This window comes from Giraffa tippelskirchi, chromosome 10, assembly GCF_054371585.1.
Source record: "Giraffa tippelskirchi isolate mGirTip1 chromosome 10, T2T-mGirTip1v1.2.pri, whole genome shotgun sequence".
Taxonomy (NCBI): domain Eukaryota; kingdom Metazoa; phylum Chordata; class Mammalia; order Artiodactyla; family Giraffidae; genus Giraffa; species Giraffa tippelskirchi.
The window spans coordinates 7,269,492-7,297,396 of record NC_137284.1 but is presented as its reverse complement, the minus strand read 5'-3'; the positions used below and the strand labels follow the sequence as shown (position 1 = coordinate 7,297,396).

The 27,905-nt window shown below is 55.2% G+C and overlaps 1 protein-coding gene and 1 long non-coding RNA gene across 4 annotated transcripts; one reads left to right on the top strand and one right to left on the bottom strand.

Moving 5' to 3' along the window:
• The first annotated feature begins 1,154 nt into the window (after positions 1-1,154).
• Positions 1,155-22,781, top strand: FRMD8 (FERM domain containing 8). 3 transcript variants are annotated; one of them, XM_081532433.1, is made up of 11 exons: positions 1,155-1,295; positions 1,623-1,707; positions 3,423-3,590; positions 5,790-5,891; positions 6,208-6,266; positions 6,398-6,564; positions 8,836-9,060; positions 11,218-11,341; positions 12,247-12,390; positions 18,584-18,782; positions 21,077-22,781. In XM_081532433.1, the coding sequence occupies exons 2-11, from the start codon at positions 1,623-1,625 to the stop codon at positions 21,193-21,195; spliced, it is 1,392 nt and encodes a 463-aa protein (XP_081388559.1). In that variant the 5' UTR covers positions 1,155-1,295; the 3' UTR covers positions 21,196-22,781. The 3 variants fall into 3 exon arrangements, with proteins under 3 accessions (XP_081388559.1, XP_081388560.1, XP_081388561.1); XM_081532434.1 differs by having other exon boundaries at positions 1,155-1,369; XM_081532435.1 differs by lacking the exon at positions 3,423-3,590.
• Positions 21,076-26,701, bottom strand: LOC145522982 (uncharacterized). Its single transcript, XR_014066287.1, has 2 exons — positions 26,228-26,701; positions 21,076-22,397 (listed from the first exon to the last, which is right to left on the bottom strand). It is a non-coding gene; the product is annotated as an uncharacterized LOC145522982 (long non-coding RNA).
• Between the last annotated feature and the right edge of the window lie 1,204 nt (positions 26,702-27,905).

Sequence of the window (27,905 nt, the reverse complement as noted above, 5' to 3'; positions counted from 1 at the left end):
CATTGTCTCCCATCCCAGAGCAGGGAACCTGGAGGCGGATGCTGCTTCCCACTGCTCACATTTGAGCTTCCCTGAGTCCTTAGGTCATGTTGGGAAGGAAGACACGATGTAATGGGCCAATCGTGGGGCAATCTGGGTCCTCAGAGGGTAGGCCGAGAGCTGTTTCAAATATTGAGACTTGGACTGTGTTAGGTTGGAGCTGCCTTCCAAAACGCTGCAATCAGGGCAGGTGAGCCCTCTACCCGCCACCCCTCACCCCACCTCCTGATCACCCAGCCCATTGCTGTCATTTGGAACAATCTCTGGGTTCTCCGTCTCAAGAAGGCGATCCATGGACCTGTTTTTTCTAAGATCTACACCGCAGGCACACACATGCTGGCCTTGCCAGGACACGCTGGCGACATGACCCTGGGGATAGGTGGTTTCACACCTGCCTCCTCTGGGCCCCAACGCCTCTACCCAGCCTGGGAATGCCGCAAGGTGTCCCAGGATGTGTGTCTAAGATAGTGAAGGCTCATGTGACTGCTCCCTGGGATAACAAGAATGCCCAGCCTGGATTCCTGACACATAATCTGAGGATCTTTGGAGGTCATAGAGTCCAATGTCTTCGTCGACAGAGGGGGTAACTGAGGACCTGAGGGGAAAGGGCTTGTCTGGAATACTCAAGATAGGTACCCTAGTTCCTGACCACCGTGGAGAGCCCATCCCCCCTCCCGGCTTCGAGGCATTGCGGTACAGCAGGCTGCCAGCATCACCTTTACCCAGCGCCCAGCACAGTGTGGCTCCGGGACACGTCCCCACGAAGCATCTCCCTTTCACAGGTGAGGGGACTAGCCCAAAGTCACAAGCGTGTGAGCGCCAGAGCTCGCGCCCCCATTCCCTATTTCCTTGAACCTTCGCCACATTCTGTTACAGGCCAACAGACGGGGCCTGTGGGTGGGGGGTCACGGGCCCCCCACTCACTCTGGTAGGTGGCGGGGCAGTTTCTTCAGTCGGCCACCAGGAGACTTAGGCGCGCTGCCGGGATAAGCGCGAGCCTAAGAGGGGCGTGCGCGCGTGGGCGGGAGGCAGGGCGCGTGCGCGGCGGCTCCGGGCTCCGATTGGCTCCCGCTGGCTGGAGAGGCGGGGCCATGCGCGCCGGGCTTCCTCCGCCCGGGCTTCCGCGTAGCAGCCCCGGGAACCCGAGCGCGGGCGGGATCGTGCGTCTCGGCGGGCAGTGAGGACGGAGCGGCACCTGGGGGCCTGGATCAGGGCAGGAACCTGGACTGAGGCGGCGGACGCTGCGTTCCTGCGAGGTGAGAGAGCGGCGACGTCCTGCACGGGCCCCCGCCCCGGACAGGGGTGTGCCGTGTCGTGCCTGGGCATCCTGGTGAGCCGAGCTTGACCCTCCTCCTGATCACCACGGCCCCGACTCCTTTCACCAGCCCCGATCTAAAGTTGACTGAGGGCCCCCCACCTCGACCTCTCACCCCGCTAGTCTGCACACCTGTGCCTTCAACCCTGGTGTTCACCTTCATAGATCAGCTCTGAACCTCTTCCTTCCTCAGTGACAGCTTGAAGGGCTTCCCAGCACCCCCATTCTTGGACCCTCCAGGAGCAACTTTTTCTCTTTCCTTCCGCAGATGGACGGGCCGGAAGGCAGTACCGGGCAGCCCGGCCCAGCTGATCGGTCCCATCGAAGCAGTGTGTCCTCCGTGGGAGCCCGAGGTGGGTCCCTGACCCCAGTCTACCCCGCCGTACCTTCCTAGGGTTCCAGCCCCGAGGAAGTGGCCCTGGCTCATCATCTCTGTCATTGAAGAAAATTTGATTTATTAATTAACAAGTAAGGTCTGTTGGGATGTGGAAAAGTGACAAGTCAGTCCGAGGACCTGGGCTCTGTCACTCACTAGGCTACTTGCAGAGTTGGGTACTCTTCTTGAATCTCTGCTCACTTGTAAATCTTCCTCACTTGTAAAACCTTAGGTAGCTGTGAAATTCACATGAAATGTCATGAATGAAAAGTGACGTGTTCACTTTCTCTATTTGGGAAATAGTCCTTTGAAAACAAGGATCATTATCTACATTTTATAGGAAAGAAATTGGGCCCTAGAGAGGTTAAGTACAGGACACTGGAGCCTTCACTGCCCCAGACGTCCCTCTGAATTTCAGCCTCCTGGTGTGCTGCAGTCCATGGGGTCGTAAAGAGTCGAACACGACTGAGTGACTGAACTGAACTGACTGAACTGGATGTTATTTTATGATCTCTCAAGAAAGTGACTGTTAGAGCCGAACAGACTGGGGATCCAAAAAACACCTTCATTTGTGTTAGTAATAAACTATACCTTTGTGTTTCATGGGCTTCACCTCATTTGATTCACAGAAGCTCTGGGTGGGGTAGAGGGGGATGGGTAGTGGGGGGTGGGGGATGGGTATTAGCCCTACTTGGCGCCTGAGGCATGTGACACACTGACTTGCTGAAGTCAGTCAGCCAGAGGTCAGGCAGGACTGCAACCCTCAGGGCTTCTTCATGGTGCCTGTGGTTACAGTGATGGAAATTTGAATCTGGCTGCCCCTCCAAGGGTCTCCTTTGGGCTCCAGGCTCCAAACAGGCATCCACAGGCTGTCACCAGGGAACATCAACTTTCAGGGTTGTACCTCAGCTGGCCTGTTTAAGACTTAAGTCCTTCTGAAAGGCCATCTTGTTGAGTCCTGAGGCTTGAAGAATCCTGAGGAGGCTGAGCCCTGAAACTTGCTATACCACAGGGTGGCCTTGGGAATCCTCTGTCCCCATGTTAACTTGGGCCAGAGAGAGATAGTGCCTTGCTTAAGGTAATAGTGTGTCACCAGCTCTGTCCCTCCTTGCTCGATTTACTAACTGCTGTAACCTCGGGATACGTTCAGTCTCTCTCTGCCTCAGTCCCACCTGTGGAATGTTCTCTTTCAGAGGAGAAGCACAGCAGAGTCCTTGGGGCTGTGGGGGGAGTGTGTTGAGGGTGAAGCGGCCAGCTCCAATTTGAAACGTTGGGGTTTTAGGGTGGGACGAGGCTGGTTCCTGGGCCAGAGTTACTGGCTTTCTGGGTGGTTTGAGGGTCTCCAGTAAGTCCTAACAGACTTAAAAAAAAAAAATTATGTATTTATTTCGGCTGCACCGTGTCTCAGTTGCAGTGTGTGGGATCTTTAGCTGTGGCGTATGAACTCTTAGTTGAGGTACGTGGAATCTAGCTCCCTGACCAGGGATCAAACCCGGGGCCTCTGCATTGACAGCATGGAGCTAACAAGCACTCTTCACAGCGTCCTTTGGGGATGCCGGGGCTCTGCCTCCGGAGCGTAGCCTTGGCCGCCTCAAGGGGTACAGGGTCCAATCCCAGCAGGGGAGTGGAAGATGCTTAGATGGCATGCCTGTGCCAGCTGGCCCAGCTGACCTTGCCCGGCCCACATTGCAGCAGCCGATGTGCTGGTGTACCTGGCGGATGATACGATGGTGCCCCTGGCCGTGGAGAACCTGCCCTCGCTCAGTGCCCACGAGCTGCATCGGGCCATCCGCGAGGTCCTACAGCTTCCAGACATCGCCCTGGATGCCTTCGCTCTCTGGCTCGTCTCCCCTCTGCTGGGTAAGGCTTGGCACTGAGAAGCCCAGGTTGAGGGGCTGGAAGGGCACTGACTGGCAAGGGAGGAGGGGGCAGCTTCTAGAACCCCTGGGCAGTATACTTCAGGGAAAGGTGGGACTTGCATGTGTCCTGGAGCCACCCATGGCTTCTAGGACCCAGAGCCCTGGAATGATGCCTGGCTCCTCTGCCCTCATCTCCTTTATTGGTGCTGGTGGCAGAGGAGGAGCCCTGCTTGCCCCTTACCTCAGGGCTGCTGGAGCCTGAGCATCAGGAGCGGGATGGGGGACAGGGAGGGAGCCGTGCATGTTCATGGGGCACATGGTCTGTGCCATAACCTGAGCTGGCATTTTGCAAGTAGAATTTCACCTTATCCTCATGGCCCAGCCTGGTCATACTGATGAGGAAATTGAGGTTTGGAGCAGCGGGGGCGTTGAGTGGTGGGACGGAGATTGGAACGGAAGCCTGGGTGGGCCCCCAACCAGCCTCTTTGAACTGCATCCTGCTCTTTGGAGGCTGGGAGGAAGGTGGGGACCTGGCCCAGGATGCAGCCACCCCAAGGGTGAGAGTTTTCCTGTGGGCGGGGACGATGAGTGGGAACCCAGCTTCTCTGCAGGGACCCTCCAGCCCTGCCCGGTTTGTGATCACCTTGTCCTGCTTTTTCAGACTGAGATCCCAAGGTGGGGGTGTAGCAAGAGTGAGGGCAGTGGGGGCTTCTAGCCCTCAGGCCTGGGGGATGTGCGGCAGGCTTGCTGAGAGCCCCCTGAGGCCTCCGAATAGGGCCACTAGCCTGCTGACTTGGTCAGGAAAGGGGCCAGGGAGAGGATGCTGCAACTGGTGCCGGGGCGAGGCTTGTTCTGGGATTAGATACTCTCCCTTGTAGAGAAACAGGGTCAGAACGGTGTGCCTCGTCCCTGGCCCCCTAGGAGTTTGTGCCTCTGCCCTGGAGGGAGGATATGCTGGCTTGGTGGGAGAGGGAATGCCTGTCTCCCCACCCCCACTCACCAGTGGGAGCTTCCTGCCCAGCTGTTGCCCTTGCCCACCCTCTTCCTGCTGACCAGTCTCTCTTGGCCGCTCCCCACCCAGCTCAGCCGCCCCACCTTCACCCTCTGGCTATCAGGCAGGACTGCGGGCCCCTCTGCTTGTGTCTCTGGAAAACTGGGGGTGGTGGTTTCATGTGGCCCCTGCCTGGCCTTCAGCTCCCTGTCCCTGCAGTTGGCCAGCTGACTTCCTCCCCCACTCCCTCCTCGTCGCATTCCGTCTGCCCCCTCGCAAGAACATGAATGGGCTGCCTGTGTGGCCAGTGGGTTATGCCGGGCACCGCCCCGTCCAGGAGGCCCTGGCACAGGGTCAGCGCCCACTCTGTTCCCAGGCTGGGTTCAGGAAGGCTGAAAGGCCACTTCAGCTTTGATGCGGGCCCTCAGGACTCTTGTTCCCGGTCCGCCCCCAGAATGGGTGAGGCAGTGACCCGCGCCCCAGGGCCGTGAGGCAGGGAGGGGTGCCGCCTGCTGGAGCCACCCTTCAAGCTGGATGTTTGGGAGGGTTTGACATTCTGAGTGCCATTGTCACTCTGCATGGAACAGAGCTCCAGGGACAGTCCGTCTCGTTGGGGGGACAGCCTCTAGGTAGGAAGGCCCCATCTGGTAGTGTGGGACCACAGTCCCATACTGATAACAGGAGTCCTCTGAGCTGCCGGGGCTCGGGGTAAGGCTGGCTGGAGCCCAGAGCCCCCAGGGGACATGCTTGGGTGGGGACTGCCAAAGGAGAGGCCCAGGCAGGGCCAGGAACAGGGAGAACAGCCCCCTGGACCTTTGAGCCTATCACCAGCTTCGGGCTCTGCTTTCCAGGTAATGCCAGGGGCATCAGGACTGCCACCCCCAGCACCTTCCGTCTGCCTCAGCCTCTCAGCTACAGCCCACCCTGGGCACTGTAGGGAACAGTCGGACTGCCTGCCTGGAACCTGACCCCTTCCACTTGCTGTTTGACTTTGGACAAACACCTTAACCTCTCTGAGCCTCAGTTTTCCCTGTGGATGAAATGAGAGTAGGGTTATTTCAGGGCAGTTGCTATAAAGCACTTGAAATGGTTCTGGACGCTTCATACCTGTTTCAGTGAATGTTGGCCCTGAGTGCATTGTCACTGCTGTGAGTGTGAGGCAGTTGCGCTGCTCAGGGCTTCACAGCCGCTTTCCCTCTCCTCCTGCAGAGGTGCAGCTGAAGCCCAAGCACCAGCCCTACAAGCTGGGCCGCCAGTGGCAGGAGCTGCTGCTGCGATTCACTGACGCCCCGGACGACGACGTGGCCATGGGTCAGTGCTGCTGCCTGTGCGTCCCTGGCTCGGGGGCCCACCTGGGTCTGGGGTGTGACCTCCCAGCCCAGCCAGGCCTCCCCTGGCAGGTGGAGCTGCCCTTGCTGAGGGCAGGGCTGGCATCTCCCCCAGGGGAGGGCACACTGGGAGGAACAGTGAGCACCTCGAAATAAGCCACACACCTCCATCTCTGGATGGCTCTGGGGTTTTCTGAGTGGTGGTGGAGAAGGCTCAGGGACTGAGGAGACTGGGTCAGTCAGCGGGGAAGACAGGGCGGCTGTGTGGGGCGGCCAGCGACTCCCTCCTCTCTCCCCAGATGAGCCTTCCCTGCAGTTCCGGAGAAACGTGTTTTTCCCCAAACGGCGGGAGCTCCAGGTGAGGCAGGGAGCCCCAGGCGGTACTGCCTCCCCAGGGTGTCCAGCCTCCCCTTGTCCCTTGTCCCTTGACCCCTGGACACAGGTGTCCCTCCGGACTGAGCCACCCCTCCCTGCTGCACCGGCTTGCAGATCCATGACAAGGAGGTCCTGCGGCTGCTCTACGAGGAGGCCAAGAGCAACGTGCTGGCCGCCCGGTACCCCTGCGACGTAGAGGACTGCGAGGCCCTGGGCGCCCTGGTGTGCCGCGTGCAGCTCGGGCCCTACCAGCCTGGCCAGCCCGCAGCCTGCGCCCTGAGGTGAGGGGCCTATGGAGGGGAGCCCGTGGTCTCAGAATCCTGGTTGCAAGTGGTCTTGCCAGGTCCTGGAGTCAGGAGGCCCTGATGCTGTGTGACCTTAAGTGAGTCACCCCGCCTCTCTGGACCTCCTCTTCCTCATCTGCCCTGGGCTGAGCGGCCTGGGCGGTGGGAGACAGATGAAGTGACACCGGTGAGAAGACCCCTACTTGTGTGCGAGGGCAGAGCCCAGCCCCCATCTGAGGTCAGAAGGAGTTGGGCTTGTTCTCTTGGAAGTCATAGCCGGGGATTGACCACATTCTGAGTCCCAGTTGCCACCAATTGTCTGATTTAGTCCTGAACTCCAGGGACGAGGCCCCATTTCCTGACATTCCAGCATGCCAGCTCCATGCTTCCCACCTGTCTCTCAAGAAACCGTGCTCTTTGATTGGCAGGGCCTGGGGTTGTGACAATTGAGTCTACCCGGGAAGCAGACCAGGCCTGTCTCTGACCTCCGTGGACAAATCCTGAGGTTTAGCGATAATTGCAATGAGGATGTACTTGAAACACAGCCTGTCCTAGACTCAGGGTTCCCCCCAACACCAGCCCTTCGGTGTATAGCTGTGTTGCGGGGGGAAGGATGTGCAGAGACTGGGCCCTGTGCTCCGTGACTAACAGCTGGGGCCTAGCAGGGCCACCCAAACTCAGCAGAGCCTGAATGCTCCCAGCTGAGCTGGTTTGAGGCTGGCAGCCATAGAAATCCTGGCTCTCGTGATGGGCATGTCTGGTCCTATTGCAGGTGACAGCAGACCCAGCTCAGACTGTTTGGACTTGAGGGACTTTGTCAGGACATGGACGGGTCCAGGGTGACTGAGGGCTTCCCAGGTGGCTTGATGGGTAGAGAATCCACCTGCAGTGCAGGAGATAAATGAGACCCAGGTTGGATCCCTGGGTCAGGAAGATCCCCTGGAGAAGGAAATGGCAAGCCACTCCAGTATTCTTGCTTGGAGAATCCCATGGACAGAGGAGCATGGCGGTACAGTCCATGGGGTTGTAAAGAATCGAACATGACTGAGCGACTGAGACAACAGAGGGTGACTGAGGTTCAGGGGCTCTGGTTGGGTCCCTCCCACCCACCAGACCCGGTCCTCGCTCTCCTCGCCCAGCCCTGTGTCCTCTGGGCCAGCTTGCACTCAGGCAAGCTCTTGCCACATGGTGGCCAGGTGGCCACGATAGTTGCATGTTGGCAAGAAGAGACCTTGTCCCTCATGTGACCAGAGTTCTGAGACTCATTTGATGATGATGGCTGGGCCCAGGTCCACCCAAAGGAGACAGAGTGGCCAGGGCACTGATTGGCTGAAGTCTAGATCCTCCCTTGAACTTGCCATGAGCCTGCACAGACCCCATGGACTGAGGGTAGGAGGCCGGATTTCCAACCAACAAGAGGGAACTATGCCTGGAAGCGGAGATGTGGGGGGACGAATGATGAAAATGCCCATGGTGGCCCTGAGAAGTGGGGGCAGCCCCCTGGACGCCCCTCCTCCTGCTGCTCTGCAGCCAGGCCTCTCCCCGCATCACGTTCCTTTCTATACCAGGGCCGCAGGGCCAGCCACCCCTCCCCGTGGCCTGGAGTCTTGCTCCTCCAGAAGCTTCTTCCCCTCTTCAGTGAAAATGACAACCTCAACTGTGTTTGTTCAGCTCCTGCCACGTGCCAAGCACATGCTAGCACCTATCCGTGTGAGTAGGGATCCCTGTCATTGAAACGTGGAGAAACGGGCTTGGAGAGGCGCTCATGCCCCCGGCTCCAGCGGCGGTCCACCGGAAGGGCCGGTGCCCGGCCACAGTCACAGTGCCGTCACACCAGGATTCTTGAGTCTGTGTGTGATTGAAAAGGCCCTTTCCTTCATGAGCCTGTGCTGATGGTGATTTTTTTAACATCTCTGTTTAGCAAAACAAAACATCAACGGCTCTGGGTCATTTGCACTATCTTTTGGTTGTAAAATTGCTGACTTAGGAATCCAAACCTTCTGGACTAGGTGACACCGACTTGGCCCCAAGACCCTCTGGTCATGGTCTGGTTCTGGGGTGGGCCCGGTTTCAGCTGTCATCTTGTCTCCTGGCTTTGCCTTCTGGATTCTCACTGACCAGGCACGCTGCAGGGATGGGGGCAGTGTGCTCTCTGGGGGCTCGTGTCCAGGCACCCCCTGTGCTGCCCACACCCCAGGACCATGGCGTCTTCCCAGCCTGCAGGCACGGAGCTGTCCTCAGGCCAGCCCCGTCTCTCTTCCTCCACAGGGAGAAGCTGGACTCCTTCCTCCCTGCCCACCTCTGCAAGCGGGGCCACGGGCTCTTCGCGGCTCTCCGGGGCCGTGGGGCCAAGGCTGGGACGGGTGAGCAGGGCCTGCTGAATGCCTACCGCCGAGTGCAGGAGGCAGCCAGTAGCGACAGCGAGTGCGAGGCCTCCCTAAGCCCCCACTACCGCGCCTACCTCCTCAAGTGCCACGAGCTGCCCTTCTACGGGTGAGCGGCTCCCAAGTGCGGCCACAGCCCCAGGCACCGTGTCCCTCCCCGGCCCGTGAACCCATCTCCAGTCCCACTGAGCTCTGTCCTCACTCGAGGTGCGTCTAGATGCCAGCACCTCAGGCTCCGCGGGTCCCAGGTTAGATACTCATCCTCCCCTTCCCCTGTCACGAGCTGGGACACCGGGCAGGTCCTTTCCTTTCTCCTGCTACAGTCACGTGGCCCGTGGACCTGCCACCTCCCCTTCCGCCAGCTCTCATTCACACAGGCACTTCTAGCCCTTAGCTCTTGGGTACCTATTGGGTGCCAGCACCCTCGAGGTGCTAGAGGCCCCTCGGTGAGCAGAAGAGACCACCGTTCCTGCCCGTGAAGAGGCCGTTTTAGGGGCAAGAGAGACAGTGAACAGTAGAAGCGGAGAACAGACCGCGGGTGGGCAGGATGAGCCATGAGGACAGTGGCCACACTCCAAAGAGCGCGGGTGGTGGTGCTGCAGGAGGGGAGATTCCAGAGGTGGTCGGGTCCCAGAGGTGTTGAGGGTGGAGCAGAAGGAACTCCCTAGGTGTGCAGGAGGGGAGGCAAAGGGGAACAGGCCGAGGGGACTCCAGATTTCTGCCTGAGCTGCTGGGGGCTGGTGTCACCAGCTGAGACGGGATGGTGCAGGACGGGGAGGGGTGCAGGTCAAGGCAGATCCGGGGCTTGTCTTTGGATGTGTTGATGTTGAGACGCTTGCCAGACCCTCAAGTGGCGCTTCCAGGAGAGCCCTTGGGTTTCTGAGAAGAGAGTCAGGTAGTTGAGGAGTCATCACTGTGCAGGCACTGTTTGAAACCAGGAGCCCCAAGAAATGGCCACAGAGGTGAGCGTGGACCAGACAGAGGACGCCAGCCAGCATGGCGGGAGGTTCTCCACCAGCCCGATGAAGGGAAGGGTTGAGGAGGAAGAATGACCAAGCTTCAGGTGCTGCTGCTGCAAGGTCAAGTTCAACATGGCCCGTGTGGCTGATCATTGACCTTGGCTCCCACATTGTGGAGGTGGCAGCGGGTGGAGGAGCGAGAGAAAAAGAACCGGTGATAGTGCGTGGAACCAGCTCTCTTGGGAGCCTCCCTGTGAGGTGGAGCCCAGGGGTGGAGCCGCTGTGGGTGCAGGCGGAGAAGGTCTTCCGCTGCCATGGTGGGCGAGAGGCACGTGTGCGGACAGGGAGAATCCTATAGAGTGAGGAGTTGAGGTGAGGGTGGGTGAGTGGCCGCTCTTCCAGTCACTTCAGTTTCCTCGGTGGAGTTGGGAGTCTGCCCGGAAGGGGATCCCTCCCTGAGCTCAGAACTGAAGGTGGAGCAGGCTTGTCTCCAGTCCCCTCCTGGGGCTGCAGGATTTAACTATGCCTCTGGCTTTGCCAGAGACCCAGGTTCGATTCTTGGGTTGGGAAGATCCCCTGGAGGAGGGCATGGCAACCCACTCCAGTATTCTTGCCTGGAGAATCCCATGGACAGAGGAGCCTGGCAAGCTACAGTCCATAGGGTCTCAAAGAGTTGGACATGACTGAGCGACTAACACCTTTGCTTTCACTGGCTTAGCCAGGGGCGAGGGCCCGGGGCAGCCCAAATGCAACAGGCCACAGCGGGGCAGGAGGGAGAGGGTGGCAGCTCAGTGCCTGGGTGTCCCAAGGCCCCTGGCCCCTTTCCCTTTCTCAGTGCCAAGTCCTGAAGTGGCTTCCCTGCCTGAGCAGCCCCTGAGGGGATGGTGGGCAGCCTCAGCCCCCAGGCTCTTGCAGCCTCCAGCAGCCTCAGCCCCCAGGCTCTGAGCCATTCCTGGAACATCACTCGCTCTGTCCCACACCTGTGTTCATGCTCTGCCTTCTGCCTGTGGTGCCCAGCTCGCTCTGTGCCACCCAGTTCCCCTCCTGTCCTGTCTATTCCAGCCCTCCTATCCTGCCTGATCAGCTCAGAGGCCAGCACCTCCACAAAGCCTCCCTCTTGTCCACCTCCTCCGTTTCTCCCTCCCTGGGATGGGTTGCCACTTTTAACCTTTAGACACCCAAACAGCGTAAGCATCTCAGGTGCCTGGGACAGGGCCTGGCCAGTGCACTCACTGGTGGGTGAACCCCGACCCTGGCCTTGTTCTTGGTGCTAGAGGGGACAGACTAACCCTAGTTTCCCTCCCCAGGTGTGCCTTCTTCCACGGCGAGATTGACAAGCCGGCCCAGGGCTTTCTGCACCGGGGCGGGCGCAAGCCAGTGTCTGTGGCCATCAGCCTGGATGGCGTGCATGTCATCGACTGCAGGGAGAAGGTACGTCCTGTTCCTCTAGAGGGAACCTGGAGCAGGGGCCTCAGTGGAGAGGAGGGGAGTGGGGTCCTTACCCAGGCCTTCCTCGTTCCCTTGGGCCTGTGGTTGGCCTCGGGGCATGGTGGGCAGCCTCTCTGGCCTCCCTCCCTCAGATGTCTCTCGGGCTCCCACTGTCATTCTGGGGGCTTTTCTGAGCCTACTGTGGGTCAGCTTTTCTGCCCAGCCTGCAGGGGAGGGGGGTGACCGGGGGAAAGGGCTGCAGCTGGTGGAGAGCATCTGGCAGGGCCTGGCTGCTCTGCCCGACCAGTGGCTGGAGACTGGTGGTTTTCTGGAAAAACCCCACGACTGGGAGCCCTCCCAGCTATCGGAGTCCTGCTCCGCCTCCTGCTTTTGGTGCTGGCTGTCTCCGCTGTTTGTCTCAGCCTATGTAGAAGTGGTATCGGCAGCCCACCCCGGGGGCTTCTATGCACCTGGGCAGGAGTCCCTCCCATGCCAGCAAACAAGTTTTGGGGAGACTTCTGTTGGTCCTCAGAGAGGGACCCCAGCCCTCCCTGGGCACCTGCTCCCTGACATGCCAGGCCCAGCTGCACCTCCTGCTGAGATGCCACCCAGCTGATCTCTGGGCAAGGAGGGTCTCCCCTGCCCTCCATCCCAGCTCTCAGGGGCTTGTCCCACTGGTGAGAAGGGCTGTGGTTTAGGGGGTCTCAGTTCCTGGACCACAGCCCTCCTTGAGGGTCTGATGGAAGTGGGGATTCCTCTCCCGAGAGAAGCTCACGCCTGAGTTTTGGCTCAGCCTTGGAGGTAAATGTAGCCTGGCCAGGTGTCCCTTCCTGGTGACGCCCTTGGGGATGGGGCAGGGCAGTGGGCCTCTGCCAAGAGGAGTCCCAGCTCTGTCTCCCACTGGCCAGCATGTCCTGCTGGGCCTGCGCTTCCAGGAGCTGTCCTGGGACCATACCTCCCCCGAGGAGGAGGAGTCTGTGCTGTGGCTAGAGTTCGATGGGGACAATGAGGGCACACCAGTCAACAAGCTTCTCAAGATCTACTCCAAGCAGGTAGGGGTGGGTGCTGCCCGCACCCCGGTGGGGGTGGGGGTGGAGAGGGTGGACTTAGGGGCCCCCAGGCTATCCGAGGTCTCATACTGGCTAGCAAAGAGGTGAGAGGGCTGCTGAGGGCCTGGACACCAGGGAGCTGACTTCTGCTGACTGGGAGCCACCCTAGAGGGTTCGGAAGGCCTGGCCAGTGGTGGGGCAGCCGGGGCAGTGGTTGGTGAAGGGCTGCCCAGCGCTGTGTGACCAGCGTGCCTTTGTTTCACTCTTGTGCACTCAGCACCCTGTCTTCCCACCCCAACCTCCACCCCTGCCCCTTCTCCTCCCACCCTGGTCACGGCTGAGGGCTCTTCCAGGATTGTCTGCCTCGATGCTCCCCTCCCCAAGCAGAGATGCGCTCCAGTGACTCCCTGTCTATGAAAGCACGCAGCCCCTCCTGCCGCCACCTCGAGCCTCTAAACCCCCCACAGCCACTCTGCTCCCTCTGCCCCTCCCTTATCACTGGCTTAGACTTCTTTTTTTTCTGGTTACACTAGAGCCTGTGGAATTCTAATTCCCTGACCAGGGATCAAACTTGGGCCTTGAGTGGTGAAAGCACAGGGTCTGAACCAGTGCAACACCAGGGAATTACCCAGGTCTCTTTTTTTTAAATCTAAATGTTCTATTTTATTTCTTTAGCACAGTTTTTTTTTGTTTTTTAAATCTCAAACGTCCTTTTCTTTTAAAAAAAATACCTGTTTATTCGGCCGCACTGGGTCCTAGTTGCAGCACACTTGATCTTTGTCGCGCCATGTGGGATCTTTCGTCGCAGCTCACGAATTCTCTAGTTGTGGCACGTGGGCACCGGGGCACACAGCCTCAGTAGTTGCGGTGCATGGGCTTAGTTGCTCCACAGCATGTGGAATCTTAGTTCCTGACCAGGGATCGAACCTGCGTCCCCTGCCTTGCAAGACAGATTCTTAACCACTGGACCACCAGGGAAGTCTCCGTTTTATTGAATTACAATATACACACAGAAAAGTGCCCAGCTCCTAAGTGTATATAGCTCAACAAATTTCACAAAGGAAACCCATGTAACAGACTTCCCTGGTGGTACAATGGGTAGGAATCTGCCTGCCAGTACAGGGGACACAGGTTCAGTCCCTGGTCCAGGAAGATTCCACAGGCCGAGGAGCAACTAAAAGCCCGTGCGCCACAACTGCTGAGCCCACGCTCCGCAGCAAGAGAAGCCACCGCAATGAGAAGCCTGTGCCTGGAGAGTAGCTCCCGTTCACCGCACCTAGAGAAAAGTCCAAGCAGCAGGGAAGACATAACATAAATAAATGATATGTTTAAAAAAGAAACCCATGTTAACACCTTTCAGATTGAGAAAGACTCCTCCTTGATCCCCCTCCCAGCCGTGCCCCCCACCAAAGGACCCCCGCATCCTGACTTGTGTCACCCCAGAGGGGCTGTGCCTGGTCTCGAACTTTACGGCAGAGGGTCCCCACACTGCGTTCTGTTCTGCGCAGTCTCACGCTCAGCCCTGTATCTGGGAGCTGCACCCTCGTCCCCACTGGAGGTGCCAGTGCCGTGGTCTCCCATTTGCACTAGGCGTCCCGTGTATGAATCTGCCCCTCTTGACTGTTCCTTCCCACTGCTGACGAGCACTCGGGTGTCCAGTTTGGGACTGTGGCAGAAGATGCTGTGTGTGTCCTCTGCGCGCACGCCCAGCTTCATGCCCAGGAGCTGACTGGCCGTGTGCTGGCTGCTCCAAGAGTTAGTGTTGTCATCTTGTCCCTTCAGCCACTCTGGTGGTTGAGGAGGGATAGCTCCTTATGCTTCTTTTCTTTACTTTTTAGTCAACTTTATTGAGATATAATTTACAATAAAATGCACCCGTTTTGAGAGGTGAGTTTCAACACGTTCACATAACCACCGCCACCACAGGCAAGCTACAGAGCCGCTTCTTTGCTGTCCACGAATCTTCCTAGAAGTGAAACGTCTCTTCACATCTTTTGCCCATTTTTTATTTGGTATTATTTCCATCACCCCCAAATCTCCACGTGATTTTAGTTGGCATTCCTCCCCCCAGCCACACACAGATGAGGTTGAGCACCTTTTACATATATATCCACCATCTGGATGTCCTGTTTGTTGAAGTCTGTCAATTTTTCTTTGGGGTTTTCCCTCTTTTTTAAATTGTTTTATACATATCTCTTCTGATTTCAGACTCATCTCTTCAGTTGCTCTCTGATACCTCCCCTTAGCTATACCTAGAGTTTTGCTTCCTCCAGGATGTCATATAAACACACGTATCGTATTTCCCTGGGAGAAATAGAGACATATGTCCACGCAGACTTACACTAAGGTGTTCATACAGCTTCGTGTGTCATAACCAAAGAGCTGAAAACCACACGAATGTCTGTCAACTGGTAGACAGATAAACAAATAGCGATCCAGCCCCACGGTGTACATGCTCTGTGCAGCCTTCTGAGCCTGGCTGCTTTCACTGAGATTCACGCCCCTGAGATGATCCACGTTTCACGGTGTATTGATTTTTTCCTTTTGACTGTTGAATAGCATTCCCTTGGGTGGATGTACTACAGGTTAGCTCTTTACCCACTGAAGGATATTTCCAGTCTGGGACTTTTGTGAATAAAGCCACTCTAGACATTTGTGTACAGGCAGTTGGGCGGGCGTATGCCTTCAGTTCTCTTGTGTAAATACCTAGGAGTGGGATTACTGGATTGTATCATAAACACATGATCAGCCTTACTGGAAACTACCAAACAGTTTTCCAAAGTGACTGTACCATCCTACAGTCCCTCCAGCCACGTCTGAGAGTTCCAGGTGCTCCACATCCTTGCTCAGCACTTGGTGGTGTCAGTGTTTCTTTGTTTGTTTGCCATTATGATGACTGTATGGTAGTGACAGGTCACTGTGGTTGTCATTTGCATTTTCATTATGACTTAGGATGTTGGTTATCCTTCTGTGTGTTTATTTGTTATCTGTAGGTCTTTGATGGAATGTCTGTTTAAATCATTTGTCCACTTGGTTAAAACTGGGAAATTTGTAAAATAATTTGATTTATGTATTTCATTTTTGACTGTGCTGGGTATTGCTTTTTGTGCAGGATTTCTCTAGTTGCAGCAAGCGGGGTCTACTCTTCATTGCAGTGCTCTGGCTTCTTATTGCAATGGCTCGTTGAAGAACAACAAGGGCTCTAGGCGCTAGGGCTGCAGTCGTTGTGGCACACAGGCTCCGTCATTGCAGCACACGGGCTTAGTTGCTCTGCAGCGTGTGGAATCTTTCCGGACCAAGGATCGAACCTTTGTCTCCTGCATTGGCAGGCAGATTCTGATCCGTCGTGTCACCAGGGAAGTCCCTAAATTGGCTTATTTGTTTTCTTAGTGAGCTATAGGAGTTCATTATGTTTTGCATACCAGTCCCTTATCAGATAAATATTTTACAAATGTTTTGTCTAATAACTTGACAAAGTCTGTAACTTTGTCTTAAAAATGTCTTTTGAAGAGACGTTTTTAAATCTTCTAGTCCATTTATTTTAAATGACATTTTAAAAATAATTTTATTTATTTACTTTTGGCTTTTCTGGTGGCTCAGACAGTAAAGAATTTGCCTGCAATCCAGGAGAACTGGGTTTGATCCCTGGGTCGGGAAGATCCCTGGGCGAAGGGAATGGCAACCCACTGCAGTATGCTTGCCTGGAGAATTCCATGGACAGAGGAGCCTGGCGGGCTACAGTCCATGGGGTTGCAAAGAGTCGAACACAGCTGAGCGACTTTCACTTTGTACTGGGTCTTCATTGCTGCACAGGCTTTTCTCTAGCTGTGGCAAGTGGTGGCTACTTCAAAGTTTTGGGATAGAGCTTCGCATTGCGGTAGCTTCTCTTGCTGTGGAGCACAGGTTCTAAGGTGCGTTGGCTTCAGTAGTTGTGGCACGTGGGCTCTAGACACAGACTCAGTGGTTGCGGCACACCAGCTTAGTTGCTCCTTGGCATGTGAGATATTCCGGGATCAGGGATCGAACCCATGTCTCCTGCATTGGCAGGGGTATTCTTTACCACTCAACCACCAGGGAAGCCCCCAGTCCATTTATTTTATATCTCCGTTTATTTGTCTTTGATTTCTTTCACTAACATTCTGTGGTTTTCAGCATACATATCTTGTGTATCTTCTATTAGGTTTATCCCCCTCCCTTCTTTTTTTGGTGCTACCAGAGATGGTACGGTTTTTTAACTTCAGTTTCCAGTCGTTGGCTGTGGCATTAGAAACACAGTTGATTTTGTTTTCCTCATATCCTATAACCCTGTGAAACTCACTCGTTGAAAGCAGGTTTTTTGAGGCTCCTTTGGAATTGTCTGTGGACCGTTAAACGTTGTCTATGAAGGGGGCAGTTGTGTTCTAACTTTGCAGGCTGCGTGCCTCTCCCTGGTCTTGCCTAGCAGCACTGCCTGCCTGCAGCGGTGAGTCGGGGTGAGCAGACATCCTGGGCCTGAGGGGAAAGCCTCCAGTCTTGCTCTAAGTAAGCACGGTGTTGGCTGTGCGTTCTTCATAGACACCCTTCTATCAGGTTAAGGACGTTCTCTTCCATTTCTAGCTTGCTGAGTCTTATCCTGAATGAATCTTTAATTTTGTTGGAGGTGGCAGAGGTGTAATGGCAGCCTCCCCCAACCTCAGGGGCGTCAGACGGTGTTAGAGGATCTCAGAGGGTGGCCCTGTTGTGCTCAATTCAGTGCAGCTCCCTCAGGGAGGAGAGGAGGATGTGTGGGGCCTGGACCTCCTGTGCACAGTTTCCTGCCCTGCTTGCCCTCCTCAGGGTGGCTTATATTGCTCTGGAGCAGCCTCAGGTCGCCCCATCTGGCAGGCACTCACCGACCGCCCCCTCGGCCTCTGACCCTGCTCCCCAGGGGGTTCTCGTCTTGGGGTCCAAGGCCAGCCTGTGTCTACCCCAGTCCTTGCTGTGTCCTGCTCCCTGAACACGCCCTGCCTAGGCAACGCCACCTGCTGGCAACTTTCTGTCTGTGGATCTGCCAGCCCTGGCTGTCCCCGCCCTGAGATGCCCAGACCCTGCCGGCTAACAGCTGGTCACGTCACCTTTTATGTCAACATGTGTAATGTTTCAAGTCTGTTGAGAAGGCTTGAGGAATGTGTTTGGGGGAACCGCCTACCCCACCCAGCTGACCTCACTACTCAGCAAGCCAGGCTCCCCCGTCCTTCACTAACTATCTCTTGGAGTTTGCTGAGATTCATGTCCACTGAGTTGGTGATGCTGCCTAACCACCCCATCCTCTACCACCCCTTTTTCATTTGGCCCTCAATCTTTCCCAGCATCAGAGTCTTTTCAAATGAGTCAGTTCTTTGCTTCAGGTGGCCAAAATATTGGAGCTTCAGCTTCAGCATCAGTCCTTCCAATGAATATTCAAGATTGATTTCCTTTAGGTTCGACTGGTTTGATCTCCTTGCAGTCCAAGGGACTCTCAAGAGTCTTTTCCAACACCACAGTTTGAAAGCATCAATTCTTGATGGTCCTTCTTTATGATCCGACTCTCACATCCATACATGACTATTGGAAAAACCATTGCTTTGACTATACAGACTTTTGTCAGCAAAGTGATGTCTCTGCTTTTTAATACATTGTCTGGGTTTGTCATAGCTTTCCTTCCAAGGAGCAAGCATCTTAATTTCATGGCTGCTATCACCATCCGCAGTGATTTTGGAGCCCAAGAAAATAAAATCTGTCACTGTTTCCACTTTTTCCCCATCTGTTTGCCATGAAGTGATGGGACCGGATGCCATGATCTTATTTTTTTTAATGATGAGTTTCAAGCCAGCTTTTTCACTCTCCTTTCTTTCTTTCGGGCAAATCCCCTGGAGGAGGAAATGGCAACCCACTCCAGTACTCTTGCCTGAGAAATCCCATGGACAGAGGAGCCTAGAGGGCTACAGTTCATGGGGTCGCAAGAGTCAGACACAACTACACAACTAAACAACAACAATCTGAACCCTGAAGTCAACCCAAATGGGGTGCCTCCCCTGGCCCACAGAGCAGACTCCCCTTCTTTTCTTGTGTAAAAGGTATTTGTTTTCTCATCAGCCTCCCCCACCAGCAGGTAGGGCACGTGGGTCTGGATCCTCTCGCTCTGCAGCAGGTAACAGAGAGCCCCCCAGGCCTCATGCCGGCCCCCTCTCCTCCCCAGGCCGAGCTGATGAGCAGCCTCATCGAGTACTGCATCGAGCTGAGCCAGGCTGCAGAGCCCGCCGCCTCTCAGGAGGCTGGCCCCACCTCGGCCTCTGGCTCCTCACCACCCCCTCACCAGCGCCCCCAGCTGCGGAGGCAGGGCAGCGTGGTTTGCAGCCGCATCCAACATCTCTCCACCATCGACTACGTGGAGGAGGGTGAGTGACCACCTCGTGCTGTGCACACACACCTACATGTATGCACACAGACCTACGCATGTGTACATGCACACCACTGGGAGCTCCGGAGGTGGGGAGCAGTTCCGAATGCAACGAGTTAGCCTCTAGCCGGCAGGACCTGGCAGGGGGCGAGGGCTGGGTGTGAGCATCCCATCGTTTGATGGGGAGTCGGAGGCCTCCCTCTGGGGCCCCAGCAGTAAGAGCCCCTCACTGCTGTGTCCACAGGCATATCCAGACGTGAAAAACTAGAAACTACTAGTGTGTGATACTAAAGGTGTGGGTATAGGAAGGATGGATACGCACCCTGTGGAATCAGTGCAGCTGGTAAAGATGACATCGGTACCCTAATGCACGCTTTCCCTGTTGGCTCAGTGGTGAACAATCTGCCTGCAATGCAGGAGATGCAGTTTTGATCCCTGGGTTGGGAAGATCCCCTATAGAAGAGAATGACAACCCACTTCAGTATTCTTGCCTGGAGAATCCCATGGACAGAGGAACCTGGCGGGTTACCATCCATAGGGTCGCAAAGAGTCAGACACGACTGAGCGGCTCACACACACACACACACACACACATGATCTGCAGTTGACTAAACTGGTGGTTGAGATGGAACCACGGGTCTATGAAGGGCCAGCTAGAAGTTATACTCAGATTTTTGACTGCACAGAGGGTCGGCATCTCAACCCGCCTGTTGTCTAAGGGCCAACTGTATTTGTAGTTCATCAGCTACTATAAACAGCATATCTTACCTGGTAGCCAGATCCTTACCTGGAATCTATAACTGTTTCCTCAGGATAAATTCCTAGAAATGGGGTTGTCAGGTCAAAGTGTGTGCCCACTGTAGCCGCCCCAGGAGAGAAGGAGGCACCCGCCTCTCCATCCTCACCCATGACAGCTATTTCATCCTGAGGGCAGTGAGCTCGTCAGAGTTGGTGTTCGGATGCTGGTGAAATGGGGTCGTTTTTACATGCTTGATCACATACAGTTTCTTCATGCATTACCATTTATTTTGGTTGCCTGTTTTTCTTCTGTCGCTTGATTTTTAAAATGAACATATTATGTTAATACGGTATGTTTGTTAGAATTAATGAACCGACATGATGCAGTAAATTAACTAAAGTCTTTAGTTTTAACCTTACCTAACACCCTTTCTCAGGCGCAAGGTCCCATCCAGAGCAGCACTCTTCATGTGGTTGTCCTGTCTCCTTAGGCCCCTCTTGGCTGTGACAAGTTTCTCAGACCTTCCTGGTTTTTGATGACCTTGAAGTCTTGAGGAGTACTGGTCAGGCATATTGTAGGATGCCCCTTTACTGGAATCTCTCTTCTGTTCTTCTCATTATTAGACAGAGTTAAGGGTTTGGGGGAGGAAGATGACAGAAGTAATGTGCCATTTTTACCACATCATATCAAAGGTGCATTATTGATATGGTTTGTGACTTTTGATGTTGACCTTGATCACCTGGCTTGAAATTTTTAACTTTTAAGAAGTCTTTTTAGGGACTTTCCTGGCAGTCCACTGGTTAGGATTCCAGGCTTCTACTGCCAGGTCCAATCCCAGGTTGGGGAACTAAAATGCCACAAGTGCCACCCTCTCCCCCCTCCCCCAGAAAAAGTCTATTTATCTCATCGAGGATCATTTTCAGGCAGTGGTATGTATTATAGGTATTTTGTGACTTCGGTCTGTTCTTTTTTCTTCTTTTTTGTAACTGAATTATGTGTGTGCTCAGTCATGTCTGACTCTTTGCAACTCCATGGACTATACCCCGCCAGGCTCCTCTGTCCATGGAATTTTCCAGGCAAGAATACTGGAGTGGGCTGTCCTCTCCTACTCCAGACTGAATCACAGTTGACATATTATATATTGGTGATATAGTGATTTTGATGCAGTGATTCAATAGTTTTATATGTTACAGAGCGATCCTCCCGAGTCTGATTATCATCTGTCACCATACAGAGTTATTATAGTATTGCCGACCATATTCCTTACGCCATGTATGACATCCCTGTGAGTTCTTCTTTAGCTGGACGTTTGTACCCCTCTCCAGTCTCTTCTCGAACAGGTTTAGACACCACAGCAGGCCCAGCATCAAATGGAAACCCTGGTGACCTGATTTAGGAGACTGGCCCCCCCGCCCCTGATCCTGTCACTATGGGAGGGTTGGGGGTGGGGCTGAGGCTCACGAAGCGGGTGGGAGTGAAGAGGGGAGCTCAGCCTGAGCAGGCTCCCCGGGGGAGCCCCCTCCTCAGTGCGTCCCTCTTGTTCCCCCCAACAGGTGAGATGATCAAGCGGGTGAAACCGAAACGCAGCACATCCTTCTTCAGCCGGCAGCTCTCCCTGGGCCAGGGGAGCTACACCGTGGTGCGGCCCACCGACAGCCTGGAGCAGGGCTGAGGGCCGCCACGCAGGCAGGAGGGCCCGGGGGCATCGTGCTGCCTGAAGGCGAATGCTGGGAGGGAGGGCGGCCTCCGCGTGTGGACAAGTCACTTCTGTGCCGGGCTGGGGTGTGCAGAGCTGGCTGGGGGCTGCCGCAGGCTCCCTCTTGCAGCCTGCTTGCCGTCCCCTGGACTCCGGGCTCCGCTGCTGTCTCAGAACCAATCTGACCAGGCCCTGGCCACCCGCTCCCACCCAGGGACTCGCCTTTGTGCCCCTCTCAAGACAAGAGTATCCCCCGCTCTGAAGTCCCCCTGGTGGCAGGTGGCTGAGCAGTAGGGCTCAGGACACTCCAGAGGAGCGTGTGTGTCTTTGGTTTTTTCCCTGGACGTTGGTGATCACATCCCCACATTCCAGCTCTTGTGGCCAGGCTGGGACATGGCCTTGCGAGGCAAGTGTAGGGGGCCTCCACAGACAGTGAGGCCCCCACCGAGCCCCCTCCAGCTGGATGGAACTGGAGGGTCCCCTGTGCCCCTCCCTCTGGTCTCCCTTGTGAGCAGGAGACTCTGACCAGAAGGCAAGTGTGCTTGCTGATCTTTGGTGATGTCACTGCGCTGGGAGGTGGCTGCCCTGTGGACCCACCAGCCCGCGGGCTCACACTCCACCCCCGGAGGAGCTCCCAAACCCCCCTGGGGCTTCCAGTTTCAGTTTTGATCTTTTTCTGATCTGCGTTGGTTCCACGAAGCCTGCGAACTCAGGCCATTCACGAGGGTGCCCCCACCATCTCGGAGCTGCTGGCGCTCCTTCCAGGATGGTGATGAGGTTTCATCCAGCCCTAGGCCCGTGCGTGGGAAGTCCCTGGCCAGGAGGGCTCTCTTCTTTCTCGGGGACCTTGTAGGGAGGTGGATGTGGCCTGGGTGGGGCTCTTCCCATGGCCTCCTGCCTCCTTGCAGAAGAGCTGGCCTCTCAGCCTTGGGCTCCTTCTTGGTGGTCACCCCCCCACCCCCACCACCAGGGGCGCTTCCAGGGACTTTCCACAGGAAGGAGGCAGATCCAGCCCCACACAGGGTTTGCTTTGTCTTCCCTTCCCATGTGGGGAAGGGAATGTGAACCTCTTGTCTCCGGATGTCAGAGCCCACTCACCTCCTCTTCCCTTTGTTGGCTCTTGAACACTCCAGATGTTTCCAGGGGGGCTTGCCCTCCAGCAATAGAGACTTTGTTATCTGTCATAATGAATAGGTGTTTCAGGATTTCCTAATGTCCCAGCTAGAGGACATATCTCTCCTGGAGACCTCAGTGGCTCCCAGCCCCCGTGCCTCCCAGTCCTCCAGTTATCTGCTCCCATGAACTGTTTTGATGCCAGGTGACTTCTTATCTGATAGATTGAGGGGCCTGAGGGAGATGGGTGTGGGTGTGTGTGTGTGTGTGTGTGTGTACACAGATTACTGTTTTGATTCTTCAGCCTCTTCTTCCTGTCTTTTGAGCATCCATTGTGCCTTAACTTTTTCTGTCTGCCCCTGTGGGACAAAGCAGTGTTTCACTAAGTGCCCTTTGAATATTCCTATCCTTTTGTATCATGTGACTTATTAAAATCAATTTCCAGCAAACTTTGTTATTGTTTTATTGCTAAGTCATGTACTGCAGCACTCCAGGCTTCCCTATCCTTCACCATCTCCCGGAGTTTGCTCAAACTCGTGTCCTTTGAGCTGGTGATGCCATCCAACCATCTCATCATGTGATTTACTACTAATAAAATCCATTTCCAGCAAACTTTGGGGTGGTTTATGTTATAAAATAATGAGTGTTTTAATTACAGCCTGGGAATCGATTATATGCTGCATATTTGCTTTTTGTTAAATATGCATGAAGAAGGACTTCCCTGGCAGTCCAGTGGTTAAGACTCCATGCTCCCAATTCAGGGGGCACAGGTTCAATCCCTAGTTGGGGAACTAAGAGCTCAAGTGCTGCAAGGAAGATCAAAGATCCCACGTGCTGCAACTAACTCCTGGCGCAGCCAAATATTTTTTAAAATAAAAAATCAATTAAAATACTTCATAAAAAGTAAATAAAACAACCCCCAGGGGATTGCCTGGTGGTGCGGTGGTTAGGGCTCACTGCTATCACTGCCGAGGCCCCAGGTTCAGTCCCTGGTGGAGAAATGAGGAAACCACAAGCCACGTGGCATGGCCAAATAAATACAAATTAAACAACCCACATTCGTGATTTCAAGGTTCTCGACAGTCAGTCTGAACTGAGTCTCACCAAGCTGAGATCTATGTCGGCAGGGCCACATTCCTTCTGGAAGCTCCAAGGGAGAATGAGTCTATTTCCTGGGCTCAGTGGCCCCTTCCTCCATCCTCAAAGCCAGTGAAGGCCAGTGGGGTCCTCACAGCACCGCTCTCTGCCTTCTCTCTCCATGTTTCTCTCTGACTCTTCTGCCTTCCTCTTCCTCACGATTACACTGGGCCAAGGCAGATAATACTGAATATTCAGATAGTCCTGAATATTCATTGGAGGGACTGCTGCTGAAGCTGAAGCTCCAATACTTTGGCCACCTGCTGCGAAGAGCTGACTCATTGGAAAAGACCCTGATGCTGGGAAAGATTGAAGGTGGGAGAAGGGGACGACAGAGGATGAGCTGGTTGGATGGCATTACTAACTAGATGGACATGAGTTTGAGCAAACTCCAGGAGTTGGTGATGGACAGGGAAGCCTGGCGTGTTGTGGTCCGTGGGGTTGCAAAGAGTCAGACACGACTGAGCGACTGAACTGAACTGAAGGCGGATAATCCAGGATAATTTCCCTATTAAAGTCTACTGATTACCAGTTTGAATTCCCTCCGCTTCGCCATGTAACCTAACATTCACAGGCTCCGGGTTAGGATGCAGACATCCTGGGAGTCCTTATTCTGTCTACCGCGCCATCCTTCCTGCCACAGCACCCCACCCACGGCTTTGTGCTGCATGCCACAAAGGGTTTGCCTCTTCTCAGCGGGCTCTGACCAGGCCTCCCTATGCTGTCGCCTGGGGAGCTGGAGCAGCTGCCTGTAGGTTGCTGCTCCTGCTGTGGCCAGCAGGGGGCAGCTGAGCCCGCCCTTTCCTCTCCAGCTCAGCGGCAGAGGCGGAGCCCGCATTTCCTGCCCGGACCTACGCAGCGAGGAACCCAGAGCAGCTCTGCGGTCCTCCGTCTGGTGCTGCGTGCCTGCCGCTTCTCAGAGGGGACCCCTGGCTCCTGACCGCCGCCACCTTCCTTTGGTCCACGATCAGGGGTTCTGGACCTCCAAGAGCACCAGATACAGGGTTTCTCCCTGAGGTCCCCAGTTGGTGTTCAGTTCAGTCGCTCACTCGTGTCCAACTCTTTGCGACCCCATGGACTGCAGCACGCCAGTCCTCCCTATCCATCACTAACTCCCGGAGTTTACTCAAACTCATGTCCATTGAGTCAGTGATGCCATCCAACCATCTCATCCTCTGTCGTCCCCTTCTCCCGCCTTCAGTCTTTCACAGCATCATGGTCTTTTCAAATGAGTCAGCTCTTCGCATCAGGTGGCCAAAGTATTGGAGTTTCAGCTTCAACATCAGTCCTTCCAATGAACACTCAGGACTTATCTTCTTAAGGATGGACTGGTTGGATCTCCCTGCAGTCCAAGGGACTCTCAAAAGTCTTCTCCAACACCACAGTTCAAAAGCATCAATTCTTCGGCACTCAGCCTTCTTTATGGTCCAACTCTCACATCCATACATGACTACTGGAAAAACCATAGCCTTGACTAGATGGGCCTTTGTTGGCAGAGTAATGTCTCTGCTTCTTAATATGCTGTCTAGGTTGGTGAGGGACCACATTTTTCAAAGATCAGGACCTACATCCCAAGAACAGATTCTGCTTTGGGGTTGTGTGTGTGTGTGTGTGTGCGCGCACGCGAGATGAAACAGATTCTGCTATGGGATTTTTTGTGTGTGTGTGTGATGAAAACATTCTGCTTTGGGATTATGTGTGTGTGTGTGTGTGATGAAAACAGATTCTGCTTTGGAAGTGTGTGTGTGTGTAAGAAAACTGAGTCAAAATATTTAAAACCAGGAAATCCAGGAAGTGGGGTGAGCATACCCTGGGGCTGCTCACGTCCGACCATCCTGCTCCAGCCTCGCACAGGAGCTGACTGTCCCAGGCCCCAGCCCTCCCCCCATCCCACTTCCTGGCAGTCCTGCCCATCTCTCAGCACCTCCCTTCCCCCACCTGTACTGCACCCTCAGCTATTCTGAGCTACTTGTCATAGGTATAATTTGCAAGCAGGAGAATAATAATAGCTTCAGCTCTTCCCAGGACTTCTGTGTCCCCTGCCCCCTTTGACCTTGGCGTTTGGGGAGGAGGGGGAAGTGGTGACAGCTGACTGTCTGGGTCAGTAAACACAGGCCTCCTTCCCAGCATCAAGGTCAGCAGCCTCCAGGGGCAGATGGACCACTTGGAGGGGTTCCTCTGCCCAGAGAAGCCCCAGCACCACACACACCAACCCCCCCGTCCCAGATGTCACTTGGGCGGCCAAAGGGAGTCTCCTTCAGAAGGTCGAGGAGAATCTGAACAACCAGTGCTCCAGCGGGGTCACTGTAGGGGAGACAGACTGAGGCCTCAAGACAGTCCCGTCCACAGGGACACAGCATAAGTGAGCTCTGGCAGTGTGGGCTGCAGGTGGGCCTGGGAGAGGGAGAGAGGGGCTGTGCAGACCCAGACATGGAGGTGGTGGGTGTCAGCACCGCCCAGCACCTCACCCACAGGTCGATGCCTGGTGGGTGGGGCTTGGCGTGAGGCTGGCAAGGTGGACACAGGCCAAAGGGTGGATGGAGCCTACAAAAGCTGGGACTTACTTATTAGTCTTGTCAACTAAAAATGATGCACAACTTGGGAGCTGCGAGTTAAGTTTCATTTGGGGCAAAATGAGGACTGCAGCCTGGGAGGCAGCACCTCAGATAGCTCTGAGAGACTGTTCCAAAGAGGCAGTGGGGGAAGGTCAAAATGTAAGATTTGGTGAAGGGGGAGTTCCATGCAATCAAGTACTTACTTTACAAGAGGTTTTCTGCTAGTCACGAGCATCTGATGTCATCATGAAGGGATTTAGTGCTTTTCTAGATATGAGGAGATGCAGGATTGGGATCATGAAATCAGTTCCTGAAAATATCCGATTATCTAAAGACCTGCCCTACCAAAGTAAGGAGTGCCTCACTCCACCCGGAACTCCCTCAGGGGGTGTTGAAGGTCAACAGCTGCCACAGCACAGGATTCAGTCTCCACAGAGGCAGATGGCAAATGCCCTTGTTGTTCAGTTGCTGGCAAGGCTCTTGGCAAGTGCCAATTTGTAGTTGACAGTCTGCAACAGGGGGGCTGGCGAGGAGGTCTGGAACCCACTAGTGGGGCAACAATGGTCAAGGGGGGCAAGACTTGTGGGACCAGGTCCTGCATTCCACAGGCCTTCCCTCTGCTGGGGGTGAGGATACAAGGGCTCAGGGTGGGGTGGAGGGGACAACTGAATCTGGTCAGCACTTAAGGGCAGGGCTTCAGGACACCACGACCATGAACCTGTAAAGGAGCTGGCAGGAGAAGGGCAGAGAGAGCTCCAGGCAGGAGGCCAGCGTGGGCAAGGCTCGGATGGTGGGGGAGGGCGGGTAGGCGGGCTGGGGCACCAAGGGCCTGATGCCCTTTACGTGGCAAGGAGTCCCAAACATCCGGATGCAGGAAACACATCGACAAAGTTATTCCCTGGAGGCACGGCCTGAGGCCCGAGGCCTGGCCTTAGGAACAGGGGGGTGCTCCTGGTTGGAGCTGCCTGGCAGTGGCCAGGAAAGGGCTTCGGGAACCCAGAACCTATATGCCCTGGGACCTCCCCAGAGGAGGCGTGGGTCACACGTGTGAGAAGCCCTCTCCTAACTTAGCATCCCCTCCTTGCTTCCCTCCCACTTTTTGACACACATGGATCCAAAAAATGAGTGTGAACTGCAGGTGGGCTGGCCCATCTCCTCCTCTGCCTCATACACCAGGGTCTGGGAGTATCCACCCCTGGCACCCTCTCCCTGGAATGCCTCCCACCAGCACTGGCCGAGAGAGGCCCCCCTGGTTCCCTTAGCCGCCCAAAAAGTGAAAGTGAAAGTCGTTCAGTCATGTCCGACTCTTTGTGACCCCATGGACTGTAGCCTGCCAGGCTCCTCTGTCCATGGCCAGAATACTGGAGTGCGTAGCCATTCCCTTCTCCAGGTGATCTTCCCAACCCAGGGATTGAACCAGGTCTCCCACATTGCAGGCAGATTCTTTACCAGCTGAGCCACCACGGAAGCCATAAAAAAAGCGCTTGCCTGCTGAATCACTTCAGTCGTGTCCAATGCCTCCCGGGGATCTTCCAGACCCTGGGATCGAACCTGTCTCTCTTATGTCTCCTGCATTAGCAGGCGGGTTACCACTAGTACCACCTGGGAGGCCCGGCTGGAGCTGCCCAGCAGTAACCAGGACCACCCTTCACGTGAACTGCTGGGCCGGGAGCCACAGGGAGCAACCCCTCTCCTTTCTCCTCCTCTCAAGACCTGGGAGTCCAGGGCTGGACAGGCCCCCAGAGCTGGACCTGTAATTGAGTTTGCGGGCCTGCTGCTGACCTGGGAACTCATTTCCTTCCTTCCATCCGTCCAGAAACAGGACAAATATTTACTGAGAGCCTCACAGTGGACAGCGAACTTTTGTTGTTCAGTTGTTAT